This window comes from Tachyglossus aculeatus, chromosome 4, assembly GCF_015852505.1.
Source record: "Tachyglossus aculeatus isolate mTacAcu1 chromosome 4, mTacAcu1.pri, whole genome shotgun sequence".
Taxonomy (NCBI): Eukaryota; Metazoa; Chordata; class Mammalia; order Monotremata; family Tachyglossidae; genus Tachyglossus; species Tachyglossus aculeatus.
The window spans coordinates 83,511,383-83,538,353 of record NC_052069.1 but is presented as its reverse complement, the minus strand read 5'-3'; the positions used below and the strand labels follow the sequence as shown (position 1 = coordinate 83,538,353).

Genomic DNA, 26,971 nt, shown 5'->3' with positions numbered 1-26,971 from the left:
CTTAACTTCTCCGTGCCTCAGTTACCTCATCTGTAAAATGGGGATCAAGACTGTGAGCCCCCAGTGGGACAACCTGATCACCTTGTAACCTCCCCTGCGCTTAGAACAGTGCTTTGCACATAGTAAGCGCTTAATAACTGCCATCATTATTATTATCAGTATTATCTACCCTAGTGCTTCACACATTTTACTACTGCTGATTCAGTGGAAATAATTCAAATATTAAAAAAAGCTATTTTCGGCAATGCAAAATGTATCCTCCATATTTTTTGGCTTCCCATGTGCATTCGAGAGTCCAGAAAATTTTGCAGCAACACTCGGATCAAATTAAGAAGGATGTGTAGTCATGAGTGGAATGTCAAAGCTGAACAGAACCAGTGTCACGCTGATCTGGATTTTTGCCCATCACATGTCTACCAACTCTGTTATATTGTACTTTCCCAAGCATTTAGTACAGTGCTCTGTAAACAGTAAAGCACTTGATAAATACCGGTGATTGATCACTGAAGGGAAGCGATCCACACTCCTTACCATCGTCTTTAAAGCATTCAATCCCCTTGCCCCCTCCTACTTCACCTCGCTAATCTCCTACTCCAACCCAGCCTGCACTCTTCGCCTCCTCTAATGCCAAGCTTCTCACTCTACCTCCATCTCATCTGTCTCACCACCCTCTCGTTCACATCCTCCCTCTGGCTTGGAACGCCTTCCCTCTTCATATTCGACAATCAATCAACCAGTCAATCAATCGTATTTATTGAGCACTTACTGTGTGCAGAGCACTGTACTAAGCGCTTGGGAAGTACAAGCTGGCAACATATAGAGACAGTCCCTACCCAACAGTGGGCTCACAGTCTAGAAGGGGGAGACAGAGAACAAAACCAAACATACTAACAAAATAAAATGAATAGAATAGATAGGTACAAGTAAAATAAATAAAGTAATAAATATGTACAAACATATATATAGACAATGACTCCCCCCCCCCCCAACTTTAAAGCCTTACTGAAGGCACATCTCCTCCAAGAGGCCTTCCCTGACTAAACCCTCTTCCTTTTCTTCCACTCCCTTCTGCCTCGCCCTGACCTGCTCCCTTTATTCATTGCCCCCTTCCGGCCCCAAATCACTTATGTATGTATCAATCAATCAATCAATCGTATTTACTTAGCGCTTACTGTGTGCAGAGCACTGTACTAAGCACTTGGGAAGTACAAGTTGGCAACATATAGAGACAGTCCCTACCCAACAGTGGGCTCACAGTCTAAAAGGGGGAGACAGACAACAAAACCAAACGTACTAACAAAATAAAATAGAATAGATATGTACCTGTATCTGTCTCCCCCTCTAGACTGTAAGCGCATTGTGAGCAGGGAATATGTCTGTTACATTGTTATACTGTTTTCTCCCAAGCACCTAGTACAGTGCTCTGCACATAGTAAGCACTCAATAAATACGGCTACGGCAGCACTGCTGAGCAGTACAAACTGAGAGCCCTACTGAGAGCTCACCTCCTCCAGGAGGCCTTCCCAGACTGAGCCCCCTCCTTCCTCTCCCTCCCCATCCTCCCCACCTTACCTCCTTCCCCTCCCCACAGCACCTGTATATATGTTTGTACAGATTTATTACTCTATTTTACTTGTACATATTTACTACTCTATTTATTTTATTTTGTTAATATGTTTTGTTGTCTGTCTCCCCCTTCTAGATTGTGAGCCCGCTGTTGGGTAAGGACTGAGTTACTTAAAGAATTTCCCAAGTTCTGGACTGATAGTAAATTTTACTTCACTTAATTTTGATGTAAGCTCTACATAAGAAGGAACGGGCGTACATTGGAAAGATGATTACCTGTCAGTTTTTTAATCTGATCAATGATGAGAACCAGGCAAGTACAGATAACCTGTATATATGTATATATGTTTGTACATATTTATTACTCTATTTATTTTACTTGTACATATTTATTCTATTTATTTTGTTAATATGTTTTGTTGTCTGTCTCCCCCTTCTAGACTGTGAGCCCGCTGTTGGGTAGGGACCGTCTCTAGATGTGGCCAGCTTGTCCTTCCCAAGCGCTTAGTACAGTGCTCTGCACACAGTAAGCGCTCAATAAATACAATTGAATGAATGAATAAATATGACTGAATGAATGAATTTTGTTAATATGTTTTGTTTTGTTGTCTGTCTCCCCCTTCTAGACTGTGAGCCCGCTGTTGGGTAGGGACCGTCTCTATATGTTGCCAACTTGTACTCCCCACGCACTTAGTACAGTCTTCTGCACACAGTAAGCGCTCAACAAATACAATTGAATGAACGAATGAATACAAACAACTCCATTCCCATCACAGCTATGGAGGGGATCCTAAGGAGATAACAACTATACTACAATGATCTCCTCAACGTGGCTTCCACTATTAAGTAGAAGGTCCTCGGAAACATAGGAAACGAGCTGAAATGTGAAAGCAGGGCATTGCTTCAACTTTGAAAAACACTACTATTGCAGCCAGAGTCCTAAAAACTCTGCAGAGATCTTCAAGCAAGAAGTACACTTAGGACTTCGGTAGCCAAAATCGTTTTTTTGACATATGGAAGACTAAAGAAAAGCCAAAGGATTTCAGAATGCCTCCATAATGAACATTTTCAAGAGAAAAAAAGTAAATGCTGATGGAGGAAACTACAGGAAGTCTCATGCGCTCTTTTTATTTTTTTTGGTATTTATTAAATACTCGCTATTTACCAGGCTTGGCTCAATGGAAAGAGCACAGGCTTGGGAGTCAATCAATCAATCAATCGTATTTACTGAGCGCTTACTGTGTGCAGAGCACTGTACTAAGCGCTTGGGAAGTACAAGTTGGCAACATACAGAGACAGTCCCTACCCAACAGTGGGAGAAGTCATGGGTTCTAAGCCCGGCTCCGGCACTTGTCAGCTGTGTGACTTTGGGCCAATCGCTTAACTTTTCTGTGCCTCAGTTACCTCATCTGTAAAATGGGGATTAAGATTGTGAGCCCCACATGGGACAACCTGATCACTTTGTCTCCTCCCTAGAGCTTGGAACAGTGCTTTGCACATAGTAAGAGCTTAACAAATGCCACAATTATTATTAAGTGCTAGGGCAGATAGAAGCTAAACAGGTTAGCTTGGCCTCATCTCAGTTTACAGGTGAGGTAACTGAGGCACAGAGAAATGAAGTGATTTGCCCAAAGTCACACAGCAGACAAGGGGCAGAGCCAACACTAGAACCCAGGTCCCTTTTACTCTCAGGCTGTCTCTGCTCTCCATTGTTGGCAAGTCCCTAACTGGAAGCTTTCGGGGAAGGCTTTGAAGAACATCGTTACTTCTGGAAATTTAGTGGTGTTTCAGACCAAAATGCAACCCAGGAGATCAATCAATCAATCAATCGTATTTATTGAGCACTTACTGTGTGCAGAGCACTGTACTAAGCGCTTGGGAAGTACAAGTTGGCAACACGTAGAGACAGTCCCTACCCAACAGTGGGCTCACAGTTTAGATATGACTCTCAAACAAGACAACCGCTGGAGAACTTAAGGGGTAATTGAAGGAAGGGGCTGGCTACCACCCAAAGTTTATCAAAGCTGCTACCAAAGTCATCAACAGAAAATACCAAGTAAATGCTGGTACCTCGGGGAATCCATCAAAATCCTTAAGAATAACTACATCTTGATGATAAACGTGGACAAGTCAGAATCACAGATTACCTGCTAACCCTTAGGGGTAAGGCAGGGATGAGAAGTTGGCCCAACCTGGTTCTATTTTACGTTTCCCTGGTTGGAGATGCAACAGGGTCTGAACGCACTAACTGAATAAACCAGCAGACAAACGAGGGGAGGTACAGACAAGTTCCCGTGCACGAGAGATGAACGACGGGTCCGCACGACCTTGGATGCTGGAAGTTCATTCATTCAATCGTATTTATTGAGCGCTTACTGGGTGCAGAGCACGATTGGGGAAGGCTTGGTGGAGAAGGAATTTCAGGATTTTCAAGCACTTAGTACAGTGCTCTGCACAAAGTAAGCGCTCAATAAATATGATTGATTGATTGAAGATGGTTTGGAATAAATAATTTTGGGCAGCTGAATCTCGGGAGGGAGTTCCAAGCCAGAGGATCAGTGTGTAAACAAAAGGATGGAGCAGGGTTGGGGGGAGAAGAGTTGAGACTTTAAGCTGGTTGTGGGCAGGGGATGTGTCTGTTTATTGTTAAATTGTACTCTCTCAAGCACTTAGTACAGTGCTCTGCACACAGTGCATGCCCGAGAAATACGACTGACAATGAAAGGTGCAGCTGGAAAGTTAGTTTGGAACAAAAAGAGAAAGTTGGGGAGGGCAGGGTGAGAAGAAAGCAAAGGGGAGACGTGAGTGGGTGGAGAGGCTTGAAGTTGATTTTGAGGAAGTGCTGTTGTGACAGAGGGTTGTATACACAGCGTCAACTCTGCCCGCCTTAGCGTGTGTTTTCACTACACATTAGAAGACAGTTGGAAGTTAAGGAACAGTCTTCAAACAACTTGCAGCTATCCGGATAGAACAGGGTGCAGGATTAGAAGTGGCTGCCCACGTGCATGGCAGTGGTCAATCAATCAATCAATCGTTTTTAAAGTGTATACTGTGTCAGCATCATCCCAAATTTCCTTAAAATGGTGTTCACTCCAGAAATATAGGAGAACTGAGTGTACTGGGCTACAAATGCTCACTTGGTATTCTGAATAAAAGTATCTTCGGTGCTTAAATGTTAAAACAGTAAAAACAGTGTTAAACCGGTAAAAATTCGCTTTAGGTATTTTTTTGCTTGTTTTTTTTTACAACAATACATGCAATGCTGGGATCTGGCCCGGCCTTACTGACATTAATAAATTTCAATGTAACTCAGATGGATTCAAAAGTATTTTTCTACAGTACTTTTAAACTGCCCTGACAAACACTTCACTAATAAAATGTGGAAATCTCGGTGCAATAAAGGACTAGAGAAGTTCTAGTTATCTATTTTTTTAATGATGTGCATATAGCTAGAATTCTATTTATTCTGACAATTTTGTCACCTGTCTACATGGTTTGTTTTGTTGTCTGTCTCTCCCTTCTAGACTGTGAGCCCGTTGTTGGGTAGGGGCCATCTCTATATGTTGCTGACTTGTAGTTCCCAAGAGCCTAGTACAGTACTCTGCACACAGTAAGCGCTCAATAAATACGATTGAATGAATGAATGAAAAATGAGAAAAAAACAGAACTCTGCTTGTGTTGCTCTGCTCACTCCAAATCTCTAGTGCGGTAATTGGATGTCCCTTGAGAGATAAAATCCAGTGCACAGTGGATGTTCAACATAGGAAATGGTCCATCTTTAAAACAAATTTGGCAGCGTTGTTTAGTGGAAACAGCCCGAGCTTGGGAGTCAGAGGTTGTGGGTTCTAATCATGGCTCCACCACTTGTCTGCTGTGTGACTTTGGGTAAATCACTTACCTTCTCTGTGCCTCAGTTACTCTTCTGCAAAATGGGGATTAAGACCGTGAGCCCCACGTGGGACAACCTGATACCCTTGTATCTACCCCAGTGCTTAGAACAGTGTTTGGCACATAGTAAGCGCTTAACAAATACCATCATTATTATAATATCTATTTTTATTCTTTATATGTAATTTGATTACATTTGAATATACATAATACAGAGAGAGATTCTGATGTCTTAAAGTGAATCGTACAGTGCGCTGAACACAGGCATTCAATAAGTAATAAAAATAATAATAATGACAGAATTTATTAAGCGCTTACTCTGTGCAAATACCACTGATTAAAGTGGTAAAAACATACTTCTGATTGGATATAAAACACCCATGATACTTCATGAATTGAACTGAATAATGAATGAATTTAACTGAATTCACAGTATTGAACTTGTAGCCAATTTGGCTAGGCTTTTCTAACGGAATGCACTTTTCTCAATGTAAAAATGCTGAAATATTTCATTTCACTGTAATAGAAAACGGTTTTAATGAACACAATGGAGTAACATTCTGTGACAAAGCAACCATGCGACATTAACATGTCCTCTACAGTCTAACATGTCCTCTACAGTCTAGTCCTCTAGACTGTAAGCTTGCTGCTGTCAGGGAATATGTGTGGTTTTTGTTATACTGTACTCTCCCGGGCGCTTAGTACAATGCTCTGTACACAGTAAGCGCTCAACGAATATGATTGAATGAATGAATGAACAGTACCAAAATAACTGTACTTCTTCCTTACCAGGCTGTTCTAAATCAAGGTAACCCCACTTCTAAGAAGGCATTTATGAAATTTAATACTGCAAGAATTGAAATGTGATTTATTCTCCTAATAATAATGGATTCCTACAACTCCGTGACTATTATCAGTGACCTGTCCGGTCAGGTCACCACCGTAGGTACTTATCCAATTTTTCTCTCTTTCACCGACTCCCTAAAACTTTTTTCTTCCCTAGTGAAACGGTTTGAGGGGGCAACAGGTAAGGCACTGAAGAGGGATAAACATCTGTACCGTCACCGAATCTCCTCTCTTCACAAGTACAGATGCCCAAATAGCATTTTATTCTTTCCTTAAATTCACATTTGTTTGTGGTGGGTCTCATTTGGGAGACGTCTCTCCACGCTTTGAAGAGACAGATACACTGTACCGTCCCCGAATCTCCTCTCTTCACAAGTACAGATGCCCAAATAGCATTTTATTCTTTCCTTAAATTCACATTTGTTTGTGGTGGGTCTCATTTGGGAGACGTCTCTCCACGCTTTGAAGGGACAGATACACCCAGGAAAGGAGTGGCTGAACTGAAGTCACAAAGGGAAGAGGCATAGATAGGCCTTCCTCTAGACTGCTCTTTGTGGGCTGTCTACAACCTTGCTTATATTGTACTCTTCCCCCTCCCACCCCCACGCGCTTAGTACAGTGCTCTGCACACAGTAAGCGCTCAATAAATACCACTGACTGATTGTTTTTTTTCTGAACTTTGTCCAAGGTTCTGTTCTCCCTGCTCCTTAGACTGTGTGTCATGGACTGTGTCCCACCTGATTATCTTGTACTGACCACAGCACTTAGTACAGTGTTTGCCACATAGGAAGTGTTTAACAAATACCACGATCCTAATTATTTTGCCTCCTCTTCGAACACTGCTTGAGGGAGGAGGGGAGTGCTTTTGCACATAGTAAGCACTTAATAAATGCCATTATTATTATTAAAAGAGGAAGCATTTGGGAGTGAAGTGGCCTCAGTCACAGAGTGATGCGTAAAATGATTACACTGCAATTAAGATAAAGTCTTTATTTTTAATGCCACACTTTTTCTTGTTTTCAGGGAAATACAGAAATGTAGAGAAACGGGAGGCACTATGGCCCTGTGGAAACAGCACAAGTCTGGGACTCAGAGGACCTGGGTTCCAATCCCGGCTCTGCAACTTGTCTGTTGCGTGACCCTGGATGAATCACAAATTCTGAGTCTCAGCTACCCCAGCTGTAAAATGGGGATTAAATCCTACTCCCTCCTACTTAGAATGTGAGCACCACGTGGGACAGGGACTCTGTCCAGCCTGATTTACCCCAGTATTTAGTAAACATTTGACAAGTACCATTAGGGAAAAAAAAATACATTATTTAACAGCTGAAGATATCCTGGTAAATATCAACCTTTTTTTGAAAGTTTCAACAGACAGGAGCATTGGAATAAAATGTCTCCCTTTTCTTGGTCCCCAGCATTCTTTCTTCCAAGCTCCTGGTTACGATTAATCCATCAGTCAATCAATCATTTGGTAGAGTACAGTACAAGAAGACACCATCCCTGGCCACGAGAAGCTTACAGTCTAGTCAAGGAGACAGATAAAAGGAATCACAAATAGGGCCAAGTGTCTTTCTTGAGCCTCTTCCCTCTCCAGTTCATACTTCACCCTGCTGATTTGAACCCATAACATCTGTAGATCACTCTTCTACAAAAGTGATCATCTTTCCACAAATAGGGCAAAGTGCGCCAATAGTAGAGTACGTAAAACAATATGTACAAACTTAAGGGGTTACAAATATACTAAACAAGAGAGAAGAAAAGCAGGAGGTGGCTTTCCAAAGGACTTTGGCAACGGGGAGAGCTGTGATCAGGCAGATTTGAAGGGGGAGGGAGTTCTAAGAATTGAGGAAGGGTGTTGGGGTATGAAAGGGGGGAAGGTTGAGGTTCCCGTGATGGGGACGATTCCCCAGTTTCCAGGGGGACCACCTCCCCAAAAGAAAGGTTGTACAGTGAATTGTGTACCAAGTGCTACAGGCACCTCTGGACAATGCTGAAAGAGACCTGCAGGTGCTAACTTAATAATAATAATAATTATAATGATGGCATTTATTAAGCGCTTACTATGTGCAAAGCACTGTTCTAAGCGCTGGGGAAGTTACAAGTTGATCAGGTGTCCCACGTGGGGCTCACAATCTTAATCCCCATTTTACAGATGAGGGAACTGAGGCCCGGAGAAGTTAAGTGACTTGCCCAAAGTCACACAGCTGACAACTGGCGGAGCTGGGGTTTGAACCCATGACCTCTGACTCCAAAGCCCGGACTTTTTTCCACTGAGCCACGCTGCTTCTCTTGAAATTGAACTTGAACTGAATTGAAATTGAAATTGAATTGAACTTGAAATTGATGAGAAACCCTGCTATGATGTAGGTAGAACTGACCACCTAAGAGCTGACCCGTGGTTACCGGGAGGACTGCAAATGAGTAGTGGGAAGATTATTCCAAGCATATAAAACATGAGTATAACAATAATAATAATAATGACATTTATTAAGCGCTTACTATGTGCAAAGCACTGTTCTAAGAGCTGGGGAGGTTACAAGGTGATCAGGTTGTCCCACAGGGGGCTCACAGTCTTAATTCCCATTTACAGATGAGGGAAGTGAAGCTACTTGCCCAAAGTCACACAGCTGACAAGTGGCGGAGCCAGGATTTGAACCCATAACATCGGACTCCAAAGCCCGGGCTCTTTCCACCGAGCCACGCTGCTTCTCCAGAAGCAGTGTAGTCTAGTGGATACAGCACAGGCCTGGGAGCCAAAAGAACCTGGGTTCTAATCCCAGCTCTGACACTTGTCTGCTGCGTGACCTTAGGCATGTCATTTCACTTCTCGGGGCCTCAGTTCCCTCATCTGTAAAATGGGGATTAAGAATGTGAGCCCTATTTGGGACAGGGATTGTGTCCAACCTGATTAATCTGATTAATCTCAGGGTTTAGCACACACAGAAAGTGCCTAACAAATACCATTAAAAGTAAGAGTGCACACGAATCCTGGGTGCATGGGAAGGGAAGTGACTGACATCATTCTACCTTCTGGGTGGTGCTCATGAGAACTGTGGGGGCAATAAAATGTGAGGAATGAAAGTTTTTATTGCAGTTGGGTAAGTGAGGGATGGAAACTCACCAGTAGATCGGCTCCAGGCCGGTACAAAAGACTGCTGGCATCGGCTGTAAATGGGGAGCAGGGGTGGGAGTCACTTGGGGGTCTGGCTAGTAAAGGGCATTAGCCAGGAGTCGCAAGTAGGAGAATAAAGGATGGAGAGTAATGAAGACTATGAGCTGGGGTGCATTGGGGGTGAAGAGAGAGAATAGGTAAGAGGGAGAGAGCTGATGGAGTGCCTAAAAGCCAATAACCAGAAGTTTGTAGTAGTGGTAGTAATAATAATAATAATAATAATAATAATAATTGGCATTTGTTAAGCGCTTACTATGTGCAAAGCACTGTTCTAAGCGCTGGGGAGGATACAGGGTGATCGGGTTGTCCCATGTGGGGCTCACAGTCTTAATCCCCATTTTACGGATGAGGGAACTGAGGCCCAGAGAAGTGAAGTGACTTGCCCAAGATCACACAGCAGACATGTGGTGGAGCCGGGATTCGAACCCATGACCTCTGACTCCAAAGCCCGTACTCTTTCCACTGAGGCACCTGTTAAGCACTTATTAGGCGTCAGGCACTGTGCTTAGTGCTGGGGTGGAGACAAGCAGACCGGGTTGGACACAGTCCCTGTCTCATGTGGGCCCCGCAACCTCAATCCCCATTTTACAGATGAGGTAAGTGAGGCCCAGAGAAGTGAAGTGACTTATAATAAATAATAATGATGGCATTTATTAAGCGCTTACTATGTGCAAATCAATCAATCAATCGTATTCATTGAGCGCTTACTGTGTGCAGAGCACTGTACTAAGCGCTTGGGAAGTACAAGTTGGCAACATATAGAGACGGTCCCTACCCAACAGTGGGCTCGCAGTCTAGAAGGACTGTTCTAAACGCTGGGGAGGTTACAAGGTGTTCAGGTTGTCCTATGGGGGGCTCACAGTCTTCATCCCCATTTTACAGATGAGGGAACTGAGGCCCAGAGAATCAATCAATCGTATTTATTGAGCGCTTACTGTGTGCAGAGCACTGTACTAAGCGCTTGGGAAGTACAAGTTGGCAACTTATAGAGACGGTCCCTACCCAACAGTGGGCTCACAGTCTAGGAGGACTGTTCTAAGCGCTGGGGAGGTTACAAGGTGTTCAGGTTGTCCCACGGGGGGCTCACAGTCTTCATCCCCATTTTACAGATGAGGGAACTGAGGCCCAGAGAAGTGAAGTGAAGTAAATACGAGAAGTAAATAAGAGAAGTAAATACAATTGATGATGATGATGAAGTGACTTGCCCAAAGTCACACAGCTGACAGCTGGCGGAGCCGGGATTTGAACCCATGACCTCTGACTCCAAAGCCCGGGCTCTTTCTGCTGAGCCACGCTGCTTCTCTCGACTTGCCCAAGGTGACACAACAGACAAATGGTAGAGCTGGGATTAGAAGCCCTAACCTTCTGACTTTCAGGCTCTAGCCACTAAGCTATACTGCTTCTAGTCGTAGAAGTAGCAGTTATACTAGTAGTAGTAGCAGTAGTAATAATAATAATTATGGCATTTGTTAAGCACTATGTGCCAAGCACTGTTCTAAGCGTTGGGGTAGATACAATCAATCAATCAATCGTATTTATTGAGCGCTTACTGTGTGCAGAGCACTGTACTAAGCTCTTGGGAAGTACAAGTTGGCAACATACAGAGACAGTCCCTACCCAACAGTGGGCTCACAGTCTAAAAGGGGGAGACAGACAACAAAACCAAACATACTAACAAAATAAAATACATAGAATAGATATGTACAAGTAAAATAGAGTAATAAATATGTACAAACATATATACATATATACAGGTGCTGTGGGGAAGGGAAGGAGGTAAGTTTGGGGGTAAGATACAAGGTAATCAGCGTGGACATAGGCCTTCACACTCTTAATCCCCACTTTACAGATGAGGTGACTGAGGCCCAGAGAAGTTAAGTGACTTGCCCAAGGTCACCCAGCAGAAAAGTGGCAGAACTGAGAATAGAATCCATGGCCTCTGACTCTCAAGCCCATGCTCCTGCCACTAGGCCATGAGCAGTAGCACTAATAATAGTACTAGGGATACTAGTAGCAGTAGCAGTATTTATTTAAGCACTTACTGTGTGCAGGGCATTGTATTAAAATTACCTACCTCCCTTCAAGGCCCACCTGAGAGCTCACCTCCTCCAGGAGGCCTTCCCAGACTGAGCCCCCTCCTTCCTCTCCCCCTCCTCCCCCTCTCCACCCCCCGCCTTACCTCCTTCCCTTCCCCACAGCACCTGTATATATGTATATATGTTTGTACGTATTTATTACTCTATTGATTTATTTTACTTGTACATAACTATTCTATTTATTTTTGTTTTGTTAATATGTTTTGTTTTGTTCTCTGTCTCCCTCTTCTAGACTGTGAGCCCACTGCTGGGTAGGGACCGTCTCTATATGTTGCCCGCTTGTACTTCCCAAGTGCTTAGTATAGTGCTCTGCACACAGTAAGCGCTCAATAAATATGATTGATTGATTGATTGATATTAAGCACTTGGAAAGAGTACACAGATGCGGAACCGCGTCCTTCGAGAGGTTTGCAATTTATAAGATGAGTGGGTAGCCAAATGAGGTTTTTAGGAGTGGAGAATGTCGGCAGGATGACGCTCTAGAAGGGTGAGGGTGAGGTAAAGACTGGACAGGGCAGAGGTTAAAGAAAGACAGAGATCAGTGAGGAGGCTGATACCGTAGTCAAACCAGGATACATTCATTTATTCAATCACTATTCAATCGTATTTATTGAGCGCTTACTGTGTGCAGAGCACTGTACTAAGTGCTTGGGAAGTACAAGTTGGCAACACACAGAGACAGTCCCTACCCAACAGCGGGCTCACAGTCTAGAAGGGGGAGACAGACAAAAAAAAAAACATAACAACAAAATAAAATACATAGAATAGTAAATATGTACAAGTAAAATAAATAGAGTAATAAATCTGTACAAACATATATACAGGTGCTGTGGGGAGGGGAAGGAGGTAGGGCGGGGGGGACGGGGAGGGGTAGAGGAAGGCGGAGCTCAGTCTGGGAAGGCCTCCTGGAGGAGGGGAGCTCTCAGTAGGGCTTTGAAGGGAGGAAGAGAGCTAGTTTGGAGAATGTGCGGAGGGAGGGCATTCCAGGCCAGGGGGAGGACGTGGGCCGGGGGCCGATAGCGGGATAGGCGAGAACGAGGCACGGTGAGGAGGTCAGCGGCAGAGGAGTGGAGGGTGCGATTCCCAAGCGCTTGTACTTCCCAAGCGCTTAGTACAGTGCTCTGCACACAGTAAGTGCTCAATAAATACGACTGAATGAATGAATGAATACATCAAGCAACTGGACCAGGACGGTGGTGGTTTGGCTTGAAAAGGAAACGGGTGGACTTGGGAAATGTTATGGAGGAAAATAATGACGGGTTTTATCATCACACTGCTGAAAGATTTGCAAAAGAGAACGGAGTCGAAGTTGATGCCCAGGTTGTGGGTTTGAGGATGGTGGTGTTGTCAACTGTGACGGGAAAATCAGGTGGAAGAAAGGATTTAGGCAGAGAAAGATGAGGAGTAAGCAGTCAATAAATACCACTGATTGACTGAGAAGAGTAGGGGAGCCAGAACAGGGCCTTGAAAGGCATTCACAGAGGGAAGGGGAGAAGTGGGAGCGGAGCCAGTGAGGGCTAACAGTAGCAGGAGGAGTGTTCCATTCATTCAATTGCATTTATTGAGCGCTTACTGTGTGCAGAGCACTGTACTACACGCTTGGGAAGTACAAGTCGGCAACATATAGAGATGATCCCTACCCAACAACGGGCTCTATCAAAGACAGGAGGACGGTTCCGATAGAGACCTTCAATTCGATATGGTCTTCCCAACAGGCCAACCTTAGAAATAAGCTAGAAAAATTCATCAGCCCACAAAAAATGTCATAAACACAACAGGGTAAAAGGACTATCTGTTCTCCCTCCTCGCTTAGATTGAGAGCCCCATATGGGACAGGGACTGTATCCGACCTGATTATCTTGTATTCTACCCCAGCCCTTAGTACAGTGCTTGGCACACAGTAAGCACTTAAATATCATAAAAAAGAAAGGTGAAAAATATGAGTTTTCTGGGCAAGAGAACCACTCTACCTGGGAGGAGGCAGGTTAGACAGATCTGATTAATTTCTGTGGCTTGTTTCTTTGTCCTTATGTTCTCTTGGGCAGTAGGGTGCTTGGAGTTCCAAGAGCAACAATGTGTCTGTTCCCCAGAAGGCTCTGGCTGAACTACAACCATCAATCTATTGTATTTATTAAGCGCTTACTGTGTGTAGAGCACTGTACTAAGCGCTTGGGAAGTACAAGCTGCAGCTCGCACTACATCACTTCCCCTAAGCCTTTCATGGGCACCGTTACAAAAAAAAGGATATCGACGACTTCCCTAGGATGGTTTTGAATACAGCAAGAGTGGCAGCCTGCTGAATTTGCTGTGGGCAATAAATGTGTCTACCACCTCCGTTCATTCATTTATTCAATCGTATTTATTGAGCGCTCACGGTGTGCAAAGGCCTGTACTAAACGCTTGGGAGAGTACAACAAACACGTGTCGGCTTCTCTTCTTAATGTCTAACACTCCATCATTCACACGTGATTGCTTAAAATGTTGTTTAATAGCTTCTAATCTCATTTACCCTCACAACATCCCTGTGGGTCTCAGAGAGAGAGGTATTTCCTACATTTTACAGATGGTCAAACTGCGACGGCAGTTAAGAAAGGGGAGATGAAATCAGGAGTTAGTCCTCCAATATCAGTCCTGTTCTCTTTTCACCCAACGATGCTAACAGGAAGGAAATGGGTTTCCTATATGAGGCTTTAATGCTACTAATTATTTGCAGGAGGCTGCTTGAAGTAAGCTATTTTAATCCATTTTTCATGTGCAAATTATAATATTTCTCCATTCCAAATAGTGACAATGATGCCAGGCGATGAATATTTTTGCTACTGCCAATGCTGTGAGGTAAATGGCTATTTTGTTTTTGAAATGGCCCTTATAACTGGCATGGAATGAGATGAACACGGCATTATGGAAATTATCCATTCCTCTTCATGAGTGACTTGACTCAAACGTGTAGCGTAGGCTATAAGAAATAATACGAATCTGGGTTTTAGACCCAGTTCTGACACTAGTCTGCTATGCAGTCGAGGGCAAGTTCCTCGTTTTCCTCATCTGTAAAGTGGGGATTATTCCTCCTTCTCTCTAACTCCAAGGGTATTGTGAGATTAAAATGAGATAACCGATATGAACACACTGCACTACTTAGTCTGGGCGGGTCGGGGGAGAAGACGGAGAATGACTTGATAAATCAATCAATAAACCCATAGTAGTCGGAGGAGGATGAGCAAGTATAGAGCACCAACTTCAATCAGTGGTATTTATTGAGCGCTTACTGGGGCAGAGCACTGTAGTAAGAGCTTCTTGGCAATGCTTAGTACTAAGCACTTGGAAAGTAGTCCACGAGGAACTTACATTCTTAATAGGGGAGGCGCATATGAAAATATCTACAGAGCAGTTAGGATAAACAATTGAAAGATAACAGTGATAAAAGTGCCAAGGATGAGCATGAATAAGTTCTTGGGTGCAAGAGCTAGCTGACACCTCTCTATATAATAATAATAATAATGATGGCATTTATTAAGCGCTTACTACATACAAAGCACTTTTCTAAGCACTGGGGAGGTTACAAGATGATCAGGTTGTCCCCGGGGGGCTCACAGTCTTAAACCCCATTTTACAGATGAGGTCACTGAGGTCCAAAGAAGTTAAGTGACTTGCCCAAAGTCGCACCGCTGACAATTGGCAGAGCCGGAATTTGAACCCATGACCTCTGACTCCAAAGCCTGTGCTCTTTCCATTGAGCCATGCTGCTTCTACATGGTTTTTTTTTGTTGTCTGTCTCTCCCTTCTAGATTGTGAGCCTGCTGTTGGGTAGGGACTGTCTCTATATGTTGCCGACTTGTACTTCCCAAGCACTTAGTACACACAGTAAGCGCTCAATAAATATGATACTGAATGAATGAATGAATGATAATATCACCCAATTTCAGGTGCTGGGAATTAACAAGGGAAGGTTAGTTGAAGGAGGTGGAATTTTAGGATGGTTTTGAATATGGGAAGAGTTGCGGCCTGCTGAATTTGTTGTGGGCAAGGAATGTGTCCACCAACTCTGTTCATTCATTCAATCGTATTTATTGAGTGCTTATTGTGTGCAAAGCATTGTACTAAGTGCCTTTGTATAGATTTATTACTCTATTTTACTTGTACATATTTACTATTCTATTTATTTTGTTAATGTGGTGCATCTAGCTTTATTTCTATTTGTTCTGATGACTTGACACCTGTCCACATGTTTTGTTTTACTGTCTCCCCCATCTAGACTGTGAGCCCATTGTTGGGTAGGGACCATCTCTATATGTTGCCAACTTGTACTTCCCAAGCACTTAGTACAGTGCTCTGCACACAGTAAGCGCTCAATAAATACGATTGAAGAATGAATGAATAGGAGAGTACAATACAACAACAAACACACATTCCCTGCCCACAACAAGCTCACAGTCCAGAGCCTATTGTATGCTCCAAAGTGCTGTATGATACAGTGCTCTGCACACAGTAAGCGCTCAATAAATACGACTGAAGAATGAATGAATGGGAGGGTACAATACAACAACAAACACACATTCCCTGCCCACAACGAGCTCACAGTCCAGTCTATTGTATGCTCCAAAGTGCTTTATGGTACAGTGCTCTGCACATGGTAAGCGCTCAATAAATATCACTGATTGATTGACTGAATTTGGGGAGGGGAGTGCCAAGCTCAGTACAGTGCTCTGCACAGAGTAAGTGCTCAATAAATCCTGCCCCTCTAGACTGTGAGCTCACTGTGGGCAGGGGATGTCTCTTACCAACTCTGTTGTAATGTACTAATAATGATGGTATTTGTTAAGCGCTTACTATGTGCTGAGCACTGTTCTAAGCGCTCCTGAGCCCTGAACACAGTGCTCTGCACACAGTAAGGACTCAATAAATACGACTGAAGAATGAATGAATGGGAGGGTACAATACAACAACAAACACACATTCCCTGCCCACAACGAGCTCACAGTCCAGAGTCTATTGTATGCTCCAAAGTGCTTTATGGTACAGTGCTCTGCACATAGTAAGCGCTCAATAAATATCACTGATTGATTGACTGAATTTGGGGAGAGGAGTTCCAAGCTCAGTACGGTGCTCTGCACAAAGTGCTCAATAAATCCTGCCCCTCTAGACTGTGAACTCATTGTGGGCAGGGGATGTCTCTTACCAACTCTGTTGTAGTGTACTAATAACGATGGTATTTGTTAAGCGCTTACTATGTGCCGAGCACTGTTCTAAGCGCTCCTGAGCCCTGAACACAGTGCTCTGCACACAGTAAGGACTCAATAAATACGACTGAAGAATGAATGAATGGGAGGGTACAATACAACAACAAACACACATTCCCTGCCCACAACGAGCTCACAGTCCAGAGTCTATTGTATGCTCCAAAGTGCTTTATGGTACAGTGCTCTGCACATAGTAAGCGCTCAATAAATATCACTGATTGATTGACTGAATTTGGGGAGAGGAGTTCCAAGCTCAGTACGGTGCTCTGCACAAAGTGCTCAATAAATCCTGCCCCTCTAGACTGTGAACTCATTGTGGGCAGGGGATGTCTCTTACCAACTCTGTTGTAGTGTACTAATAATGATGGTATTTGTTAAGCGCTTACTATGTGCCGAGCGCTGTTCTAAGCGCTCCTGAGCCCTGAACACAGTGCTCTGCACACAGTAAGGACTCAATAAATACGACTGATTGCCCTTGGCATTCTGCGGGAAAGAGAACAACCTCTGCAGCATGAGGCTTCCTAAAACCTAGGGTGGGCTGGTGGCTACAGTAGCCATTGCTGTGGCTTTGGGGGACGCTGTGGCCTCTGAATAGTTAGCCTGCTCCTTGAGCCACAGCTCCCTACTGATTTTTCCTTTTATTTGTTGTATTATGCATTTGTCCTCGACCTTCATGCTGATTTAATGTTTTGTTGCTTCATTGCTCCCTCACGTAAGCACTTGAACTACTGTTATTACTACCAATCAATAAGACAATGGTATTTTTTATAATTATTAACAACAATAATAATAATAATGGTGATGATGGTATTTGTTAAGCACTTACTATGTGCATCCCCCCCGCCCTACGTCCTTCCCCTTCCCACAGCACCTGTATATATGTTTGTACAGATTTATTACTCTTTTACTTGTACATATTTACTATTCTATTTATTTTATTTTGTTAATATGTTTTGTTGTCTGTCTCCCCCTTCTAGACTGCGAGCCCGTTGTTAGGTAGGGACTGTCTCTATGTGTTGCCAACTTGTACTTCCCAAGCGCTTAGTACAGTGCTCTGCACACAGTAAGCGCTCAATAAATGCGATTGAATTAATGAATGAATGTGCCAGGCACTGTACAGACCACTGGGATGGATACAAGTGAATCGAGTTGGACACAGACCCCATCCCATGTGGGGCTCACAGTCTCAATCCCCATTTTACAGATGAGGTAACAGGCCCAGAGAAGTGAAGTGACTGGCCCAAGGTCACACAACAGACAGGTGGCGGAGTCAGGATCAATCAATCAATCGCATTTATTGAGCGCTTACTGTGTGCAGAGCACTGTACTAAGTGCTTGGGAAGTAAAGTTGGCAACATATAGAGACAGTCCCTACCCAACAGTGGGCTCACAGTCTAAAAGCCATGACCCATGGCTCCAAGGCCCGTGCTTTATCCACTACACCACGCTGCTTCTTATTTAATGAGCACTTGCTATGTGCTGAGCACCGTACTAAGTGCTTGGGAGACACAAACCCTGCCCTCAGGGTGTTTACAACACAGATCTGCACCACTTTACCAACAACTCGAACACCTGCTCTATCTCATCATCGCTTGACACTGTCCGGTCTCTACCTTAACTAACTCAGGAACTCCCACTCTCAGACCCCAACCTCCTCACACGCCATCTCTCCTACACACCAACTCCCCACAAGTCTACCCTGTCCCTGACAGAGGCTGCCGATCTCTCTCGACCTCCCCCAGTTATGCCAGGTCACCCTGCCCCGTCTGGTTTCCATACCCAATCTACCTTCTCTTGACACACACATGCTCACCCTCAACTCCACTCTCTCCACTGAACTCAACTCCTCTCTCTCCATCCCTCTGCCGATGGTCCACAGCCGTGGATCACCTCCGCTTCCTCCGCTTTTGGGCTCAAGATGGTGGAAATCCAGACACCAGGCTGACTTTGTCCACCTCAAACTCTTCGTCGCCTGCTCTTACTCTGCTCTCTTTCCACAATGTTTCTCATCCCTTGACTCCCATGCCCAGATGTTTCAGACTTCACATCTCCCCCTTCTAGACTGTGAGCCCATTGCTGGGTAGGGACCGTCTCTATGCGTTGCCGACTTGTGCTTCCCAAGCACTTAGTACAGTGCTCTGCACAAAGTAAGCGCTCAATAAATACGACTGAATGAACGAATGAGTGAATTTTCCACCTTTCAATTCTCAGCAAATTCTTGTTTCCTTTCAAGAGAGACCGAACACGTGGGCAGGGAATGTGTCTGCTTACTGCTGTACTGTCCTCTCCCAAGCACTTAGTACAGTGCGCTTCACACAGTAAACGTTGCACATCTAGTGGGAGGTCATGGGTTCTAATCCCAATTCCGCGTCTTGTCTGCTGTGTGACCCTGGGCACGTCACTTCACTTTTCTGTGCCTCAGTTACCTCATCTGTAAAATGGGGACCGAGATTGTGCGCCCCAGGTGGGACAGGGACTGTGTCCAGTCTGTCCACCTTGCCAGTGCTTAGAACAGTGCTCGGCAGATAGAAGCGCTTAACAAATGCCATTATTATCATCATCTAACGGGCCTAGCAGGACGAGAACCAGAAAGGGACACCTTACCCGCAGTCCGGAGCGGGGCACCACCGGCAATCCGGGTCCGCGACGAGCCACCGCCTCAGCATAAATTCTTCGTATTTTTCCATCAAGATGTCATCGCTCAATATCAAGCGAATGTCATGAGGATTAAACCGTTCGGAGCATTCCGGGCAGCTGATGTTAACTCTGCTCTCGGATATTTCTATCCTCAGGTACTGTCGCAAGCAATCCACGCAAGACCTATGGTGACAGGTCATTATCTCGGGGAATCGGTCCTTGGAGTGCCGCAGGAGGCACAAGGGGCACTCCAGAAAGTCGCCGCTCTGCTTGCTGCCGGGGGCCGTGCCATTGTCGGAGGAGGTACAGGAGGAGAAGATGGAGTTCTTATCCGTGCACATTTCAGAATGTATGCTCTCGATACTTGCGATGCCATCAACTCCGCTCGTTAGATCCCTCGATTTCCGCTTGGTGTCTTTTTTCCTCCGAAAGAGGGAGCCGAGGGAAATGCGTCGTTTTTTGGGAGCCTTTTTGACGGAGGGCAAGCTCACGGAGGAAGTGGAAGACTGCAGGTCTCGATCCGAACCCATTTGCCGGCGCAGACTCATGTCTAGGATACTCATTAGAACGGAAACCGGGGCACGGTTAGCCCGGAACGCTAATCGGAGTTCAAGTGAAAAGATAAAACAGCTTTCCTGTCTTTGCGTCCAGATGAAGTCATGTTGTGAACTAAGGCTACTTGACAGATTGAATTCTTTCCAGAGATTTTTCACAAAGGCATCATTTCCAGGAGGTGACTCTTAGAGGGGATCTGCAAAACAAACACACGCATCTTAGTTTAATTATATACTTAAAGTTATGAAATCGCTTGGAAAATTAAAACCAGGGATAATGTCTAGGCAAAAAGCTGCTTTGGGCAAAAAGACGCCCATCGGGAACTGGATGATCCTTGCTGGAAATGCTCTTGGAGAGATTTCACTCCATATAAAATGTGGGACACTTCATTTGCTCAATTTTTATACCTCATTTACAAATCAAACTAGCAATTAAGAAAATAGGTGATTCGGTCATCCTAACAACTGAGTCTTTACCAATTTAATCATATTAAAGGGCTTTTCTCCCCTCAACAAAACTAAGCAAACACAAAAAATACTTTTTTCTTTTTTTTATTATCATTATATTTGTTAAGCCACTATGTGTGTCCAGCACTGTTATAAGAACTGAGGTAGATAAAAGTTAATTAGGCTGGACACAGTCCCTGTCCCACATGGGGTTCACAGCCTAAGTTAGGAGGGAGAACAAGTATTTAGTCCCCATTTTACAGTTGGGAAAACTGAGGCACAGGGAAGTTAAGTGACTTCCCCAAGGTTACACAGCAAGGCAAGAGGCAGAGCTGAGATTAGAAGCCAGGTCCTAGGCCACACTGCTTCTCCTCAATTAGAAGTCAACTGAGATACTGTACATGAGTAGTGGAAAAAAAACCAAGCAAAACCAGTACGTGGAAAGGCCGACTGTTTATATACAGCATGTCCCAAGGAAAATGTAGTAATTTTACACTGAAATGCAAAAAAAAAGTAGTTTTTTGGAACATATGGTACGAGTGTTAAAGTTCAACTTTGATCTCTTCAACAAGGAAGATTAGGAAATTAATATGGGCACTGAGCTTGATTTAGAATAAAATACTCGTAGACTTGGATCTGATTAAAAAGCTTCTTACCAGTATTTTTTTTTAATTCACCGCACATATAAGGCAAGACAGTCACCTCAGACGTCCCGGGTTCAACTGAGGTGCGAAGGGAAAGGCCTCGTTTTAATCTGTGTAGTCTTGAATTGCTATGTTTCTGTGACACTTTCCACTGTCCACTTTAACTGGAAACACTTTCCAGAACCACGCTAGGGTTCAACCCTAACATCTGGGTATAATTCTGACTAGCATTATTTTTACAACTGCCAAATGAGTTTAAGATGAAAAATACCACCAAAATCCCAACCTGGGCCACATTTCTAGAATAATACTGGATGTCTGGATAGGAAAAATACATAAAATACACAAAAAATAATCCATGTTTTCCGACAACACTTTACTCACAAGAATGGCACATTAAAATATTCGCCATTTAATGTATCTCCTCTAATATACGTTTTATATTTAAAAGTGCACCAACAAATCATAAAAGTAATTACCTCCACAGTATTCACACCCACAAAATTTTTCCCCTAAAAAACACTGAAGAATGTTTGGCCCTACTCAATTCACAGAGCCCAAATTTACCACATTATGTGTAAATTGAAAACACAAGTAGCTCTGAGAAAAGGCAATCTGTGTATGTGTGTGTCTCTCAGATACTCTTTAACTTGGGGAATGCTGCCTTTCACACATTTTTTAGGGAAATACAAAAGACACACTTCACACTAAAACGTGGTAGGGCAGTAGCTGTGATGGGTAAACATGCTTCACTCAAAAAGGAGCAATACTAATCTTCAGTTCAAAAAACAAATCAAAATAATTATAATAATAATTATGGTATTTGTTAAGTGCTTACTATGTGCGAAGCACTGTTCTAAGCGCCGGGGTAGATACAAGGTAATCAGGTTGTCCCATGTGGGGCACACAGTCTCGGTCCCCATTTTACAGATGGGGTAACTGAGGCACAGAGAAGTTAAGTGACTTGCCCAAAGTCACACAGCTGACAAGCGGCGAAGCGCGATTAGAACCCATGACCTCTGACTCCCAAGCCCGGGCTCTTTCCACTGAGCCACGCTGCTTCTCTAAATCAAAATAAAGAGACAGAGCTGTTTCATGCTATTATTTAAAATATTCATCAACAACGCGTATGGAAAATGCCGAGGGACCGACATCAATAAATAAATCATTGAAACACTTCTGCCCCAGGGACCTGAACTGTATTTTGCAAATGCAACTACGCTGTTTACTTTGAGGTAGTAACAAGCAGATCTGGATCATCTTTAATAATACCATAATGGAAGTTTTTAATGAGAATGTTTACGTGCAACAACAGATTACAAGTACAGTAACCAGGGTGGCTGAAACCAGAAACGTCACTTCGAGCAAAGGAGGAACGAATGTGCAAGACAGGAGTTCTGCCAATTCGAACAGATGTGTGGAACTCAAAAAAAAATAGCAGCTTTGGTTATTCATCAACTACACTTTGGAAAAACAAAGTTTCTTCCTTGCCCTACCGAACGCATTTTGAATCTTGAGGTTTCTCTCTACCTTAGCAGTACAATAATTGCTCTTTCTTAGAGTAGAGTTAGCTCACCCAAGAGAGGATAAACTTTTTGACGGCCTGGGAATCAGAGGACCTGGGTTTTAATCCCGGCTCTGCCATTAGCCTGCTTTGTGACCTTGGGCAAGTCGCTTCACTTCTCTGCGCCTCAGTTTCCTCATCTGCAGCGTGGCTCAGTGGACGGAGCACGGGCTTTGGAGTCAGTGGTCATGGGTTCGAATCCCGGCTCCACCAATTGTCAGCTGTGTGACTTTGGGCAAGTCACTTAACTTCTCTGTGGCTCAGTTACCTCATCTGTAAAATGGGGACTGACTGTGAGCCCCCTGTGGGACAACCTGATCACCTTGTAACCTCCCCAGCGCTTAGAACAGTGCTTTGCACATAGTAAGCACTTAATAAATGCCATCATTATTATTATTATTATTAAATGGGGATTAAATCCTAGACTGTAAGCTCCATTTGGGACAGGGACTGTGTCTAACCTAATATAATGTTATGTCTACCCCAGTTCATGCAATCATATTTATTGAGCACTTACTATGTGCAAAGCACTGTACTAGGCACTTAGGAGAGTACAATACAACAATAAAAAGACACATTCCCTGCCCATGAGCTTACAGTCTGATTCGTTGGGGTCGGGGGGTGATGGGGGAGATATACATCAATACAAATAAACAAAATTCCAGATATGTACATTAACGCTGTGGGACTGGGAGTGGGGAAGAGCAAAGGGAACAAGTCAGGGTGATGCAGAAGGGAGTGGGAGATGAGGAAAGATGGGGTTTAGTTTGGGAAGGCCTCTTGGAAGCGATGTGCCTTCAATAAGGCTTTGAAGAGGGGGAGAGTCACTGTCTGTCGGATTTGATGAAGGCAGGCGCTCCAGGACGTAGGCGAGGACTCGGCCGTGAGATAGGCAAGATCAAGGCACAGTGAGAAGTTTAGCACCAGAGGAACCAAGTGTGTTGGCTAGGTTGTAGAAGAAAAGAAGCAAGTTGAGGTAGGAGGGGACGAGGAGGAGGAGTACTTTAAAGCCAATGGTGAGGAGTTTTTGTTTGATGCGGAGGTGGATGGGGAACCACTGGAGTTTTCTGAGGAGCAGGGTGACATGTCCTGAGCATTTTTTGAAGAAAAATGATCCAGGCAGCAGAGGAGAGTACGGACTGAAGTGAGGAGAGACAGGAGGCCGGAAGGTCAGCAGGGAGGCTGATGCAGTAATCCAGGTGGGATAGGATGAGTGACTGCATTATCATCATCAATCGCATTTATTGAGCGCTTACTATGTGCAGAGCACTGTACTAAGGGCTTGGGAAGTACAAATTGGCAACATATAGAGACAGTCCCTACCCAATAGTGGGCTCACAGTCTAAAAGGGGGAGACAGAGAACAAAACCAAACATACTAACAAAATAAAATAAGTAGAATAGATATGTACAAATAAAATAGATAAATAAATAGAGTAAAAAATATGTACAAACATATATACATATATACAGGTATAATTGCATTATACCTGCATTAATGCGGCAATACAGTGCTCAGTACGGTGCTTTGCACATAGTAAGTGCTTAACAAATATCATAATTATTATTTTAGGTGTTTTGTCAGATTGTGAAATACACAGATAAATTGCTGTTTAGAACCAACCAACCAAAACAATTAAGTTTCAGCATGGAGAGGGGACTGAGCGAGGAAAACAAAAACAGAAAAAAAAAAATTGACCTACACATTTTAGTTACTGCTGAAGAATGAAAAACCAAGCCCAGCAGGGTCAAACCAAATCTACATTTACTATGAAACTGCATTAGTTTTATTAGACTTATAAGATCTTTTGGAATGACTATTCCAGGGTGAGTTATGTTTTAATTCTGAGCCTTGATTCCTGGAAGTGCAAGTTAGGATAGGAAGAAGCGTTCAGGAGCTGGTCTCTATGGGAGTGTAGGATGCAGAACTTAAATTTTTTTCTTATCAGAGAGGTCAATACTAATGAATCAAAACTTGCAGGGGCAAGGAGGGGGAGGTTCCTGTTTTAGCTCTATTAGATCGGCATGGGACCCCAGGCAAAATCACTTCAATTGTTCCATGTCTGGATTTCTAACCTGTAAAACAAGGATACCTTCTATCACAGAGACGAGAATACCGTGAAGAGCTTCACTGGTATTTACTGAGCATCGACTGTGTGCCAAGCGCTGTACTAAGCACCGGGAAAGTACAACAGAATTGTTGGATCTGATCCCTGCCCACAAAGAGCTTACAGTCTCCAAGGATGTGCAGAACTGTTAGTGATACAGAGAAGCGGTGCGGATTAGTGGAGAGAGCATGGGCCTGGGCATCACAAGGACCTGAGTTCTAATCCCGGCTCTGCCACTTGTCTGCTGTGTGACGCTGGGCAAGTCACTTCACTTCTCTGGGCCTCAGTTCACGCATCTGCAAAATGGGGATGAAGACTGTGAGCCCCACATGGGACAGGGACTGTGTCCAATCTGATTAGCTTGTATCTACCCCAGAGCTTAGAACAGTGTCTGGCACATAGTAGGCCCTTAAAAAATACCATTAATAATAATAATAATAATAATACACTGTGATGATGATGCACCCTGTCAGAAACGACTGATGATCCTCGGTACTAAGGCTTCAAGATGGAGAACCTGCACAAAGGAGACTGTAAGCTCACTGTGGCCAGGGAACGTGTCTGTTTATTTTTGCACTGCAGTCCCCCGGGCGCCTAGTCCAGTGCTCTGCACACAGTAACCGCTCAATAAATACAATTGAATGAATGAACGAATCTGTTCTGCCAGTCATGTTGGAGAGTGGCAGCTTGGGGAAGCTTTGGGGGAAATGGCATATGGGGGTCAAGAACAGACTTGATCCCGGAGAGCGGGAGAGGATGGCCAGAGCTGGGTCCCCCTCCCTTGCTCCCTCAAGCTCCCCAGAACCAGCCGTCTCCACCTCTTGCACACATCCCTCTGCTGCACCCTCTTTCGAGCTCCTACTGAGGTTCCCCCAAATACCGTTCCTGCCATTCCACTTGACAAGACTAGTTTCATTCAGAAAGTGCCCTCTTATTTGTACCCATATTCTAACCAATTTAGATTTTTTGGCCTACCATTTAGAGGAAGCTGTAATCAAAACCACCACCATATTGCTAGCAGTCTCAACAAAAAAGTCAACAGGGAAAATGAGATGCAATCACACAATCCCGTTGAATTTCCCTCTATGTAGCTAAAGCTTTGCTCGGCACCTCTTTGGAGAATTGTCAGGGAAAAGCAGGGTGGGAAGAGAACTGAAGGGAAAAACAAGTGCCATTATCCTCTCACCTTACTTTTCACAAGCATTCCTGTTACACTCTAACTGTGCTGAAAAAAACCTGTTTACAATGCCCAAGTTGAATGTCCAGAAGTACCTGCTTCAGTTGACGTTTGACTTCTTCGGCCAATTCTTCAAAGAACTATGAAAACACTTGAGGAAAGCAGTTTAACTTGTAAGTTTGTAATTGAATTTCTAAACCGAGGTTAAACTTTGCTTCAGCATCTCCAAGTGACTGAATGCTGGAAATAATACTGCTATTAAAAGTCATAGTTCAGTAATAAGAATTCAGAAAATTACTCTCCCCTACCTCAAAGCCTTATTGAAGGTACATCTCTTCCAGGAGGCCTTCCCTAACTAAGCCCCCTTCCCTCTTCTCCCACTCCCTTCTGTGTTGCCCCGACTTGCTAACTTGATTCCCGCCCCGTCCACATCTGTAATTTATTTATTTACATTAATGTATATCTCCCGCTCTAGACTGTGAGCTGGTTGTGGGCAGGGAATGTGCCTGTTATTGTTATACTGTACTCTCCCAAGCACTTGGTGCAGTGCTTTGCACACAGTAAACATTCAGTAAATCTGACTGAATTAATCAATGGGTATCTGTTAAGCTCTTACTATACGCCATACACTGTGCTAAATTCTGGGGTAAATTTGATCATATAAGACACAGTTTCTGTCCCACATGAGGCTCTTGGTGTAAGGGGGTAGGAGAGTAGGTATTTATTTTCCATTTTACAGATGAGTTACCTCTCTCTTTTCCTCCTCCTCCTCCTCCTTTTCCTCTTCCTTCTCCTCTCCTGCTTTGAGAAGCAGCGTGGCTTAGCGGGAAGAGCATGGGCTCGGGAGTCAGAGGTCATGGGTTCTAATCCCGGCTCCGGCATTTGTCAGCTGTGTGATTTTGGGCAAGTCACTTCACTTCTCTGTGCCTCAGTTACCTCATCTGTAAAATGGGGATTAAGACTGTAAGCCCCATGTGGGACAACCTGATTACCTTGTATCTACCCTAGTGCTTAGACCAGTGCTTGGCACATA

General features: G+C 43.9%; 1 protein-coding gene across 1 annotated transcript in view; it reads right to left on the bottom strand.

Annotated features, from left to right (window-relative positions):
* The window catches only part of RNF19A (ring finger protein 19A, RBR E3 ubiquitin protein ligase), a 54,826-nt gene extending 34,641 nt beyond the window's left edge, over positions 1 to 20,185 (bottom strand). Inside the window, exon 1 of the mRNA XM_038745379.1 lies at positions 19,413 to 20,185. Within this exon, the coding sequence (XP_038601307.1) occupies positions 19,413 to 20,008 (596 nt within the window). The 5' untranslated portion in view covers positions 20,009 to 20,185. The remainder of the gene's footprint in view (positions 1 to 19,412) is intronic.
* Positions 20,186 to 26,971: the final 6,786 nt, after the last annotated feature.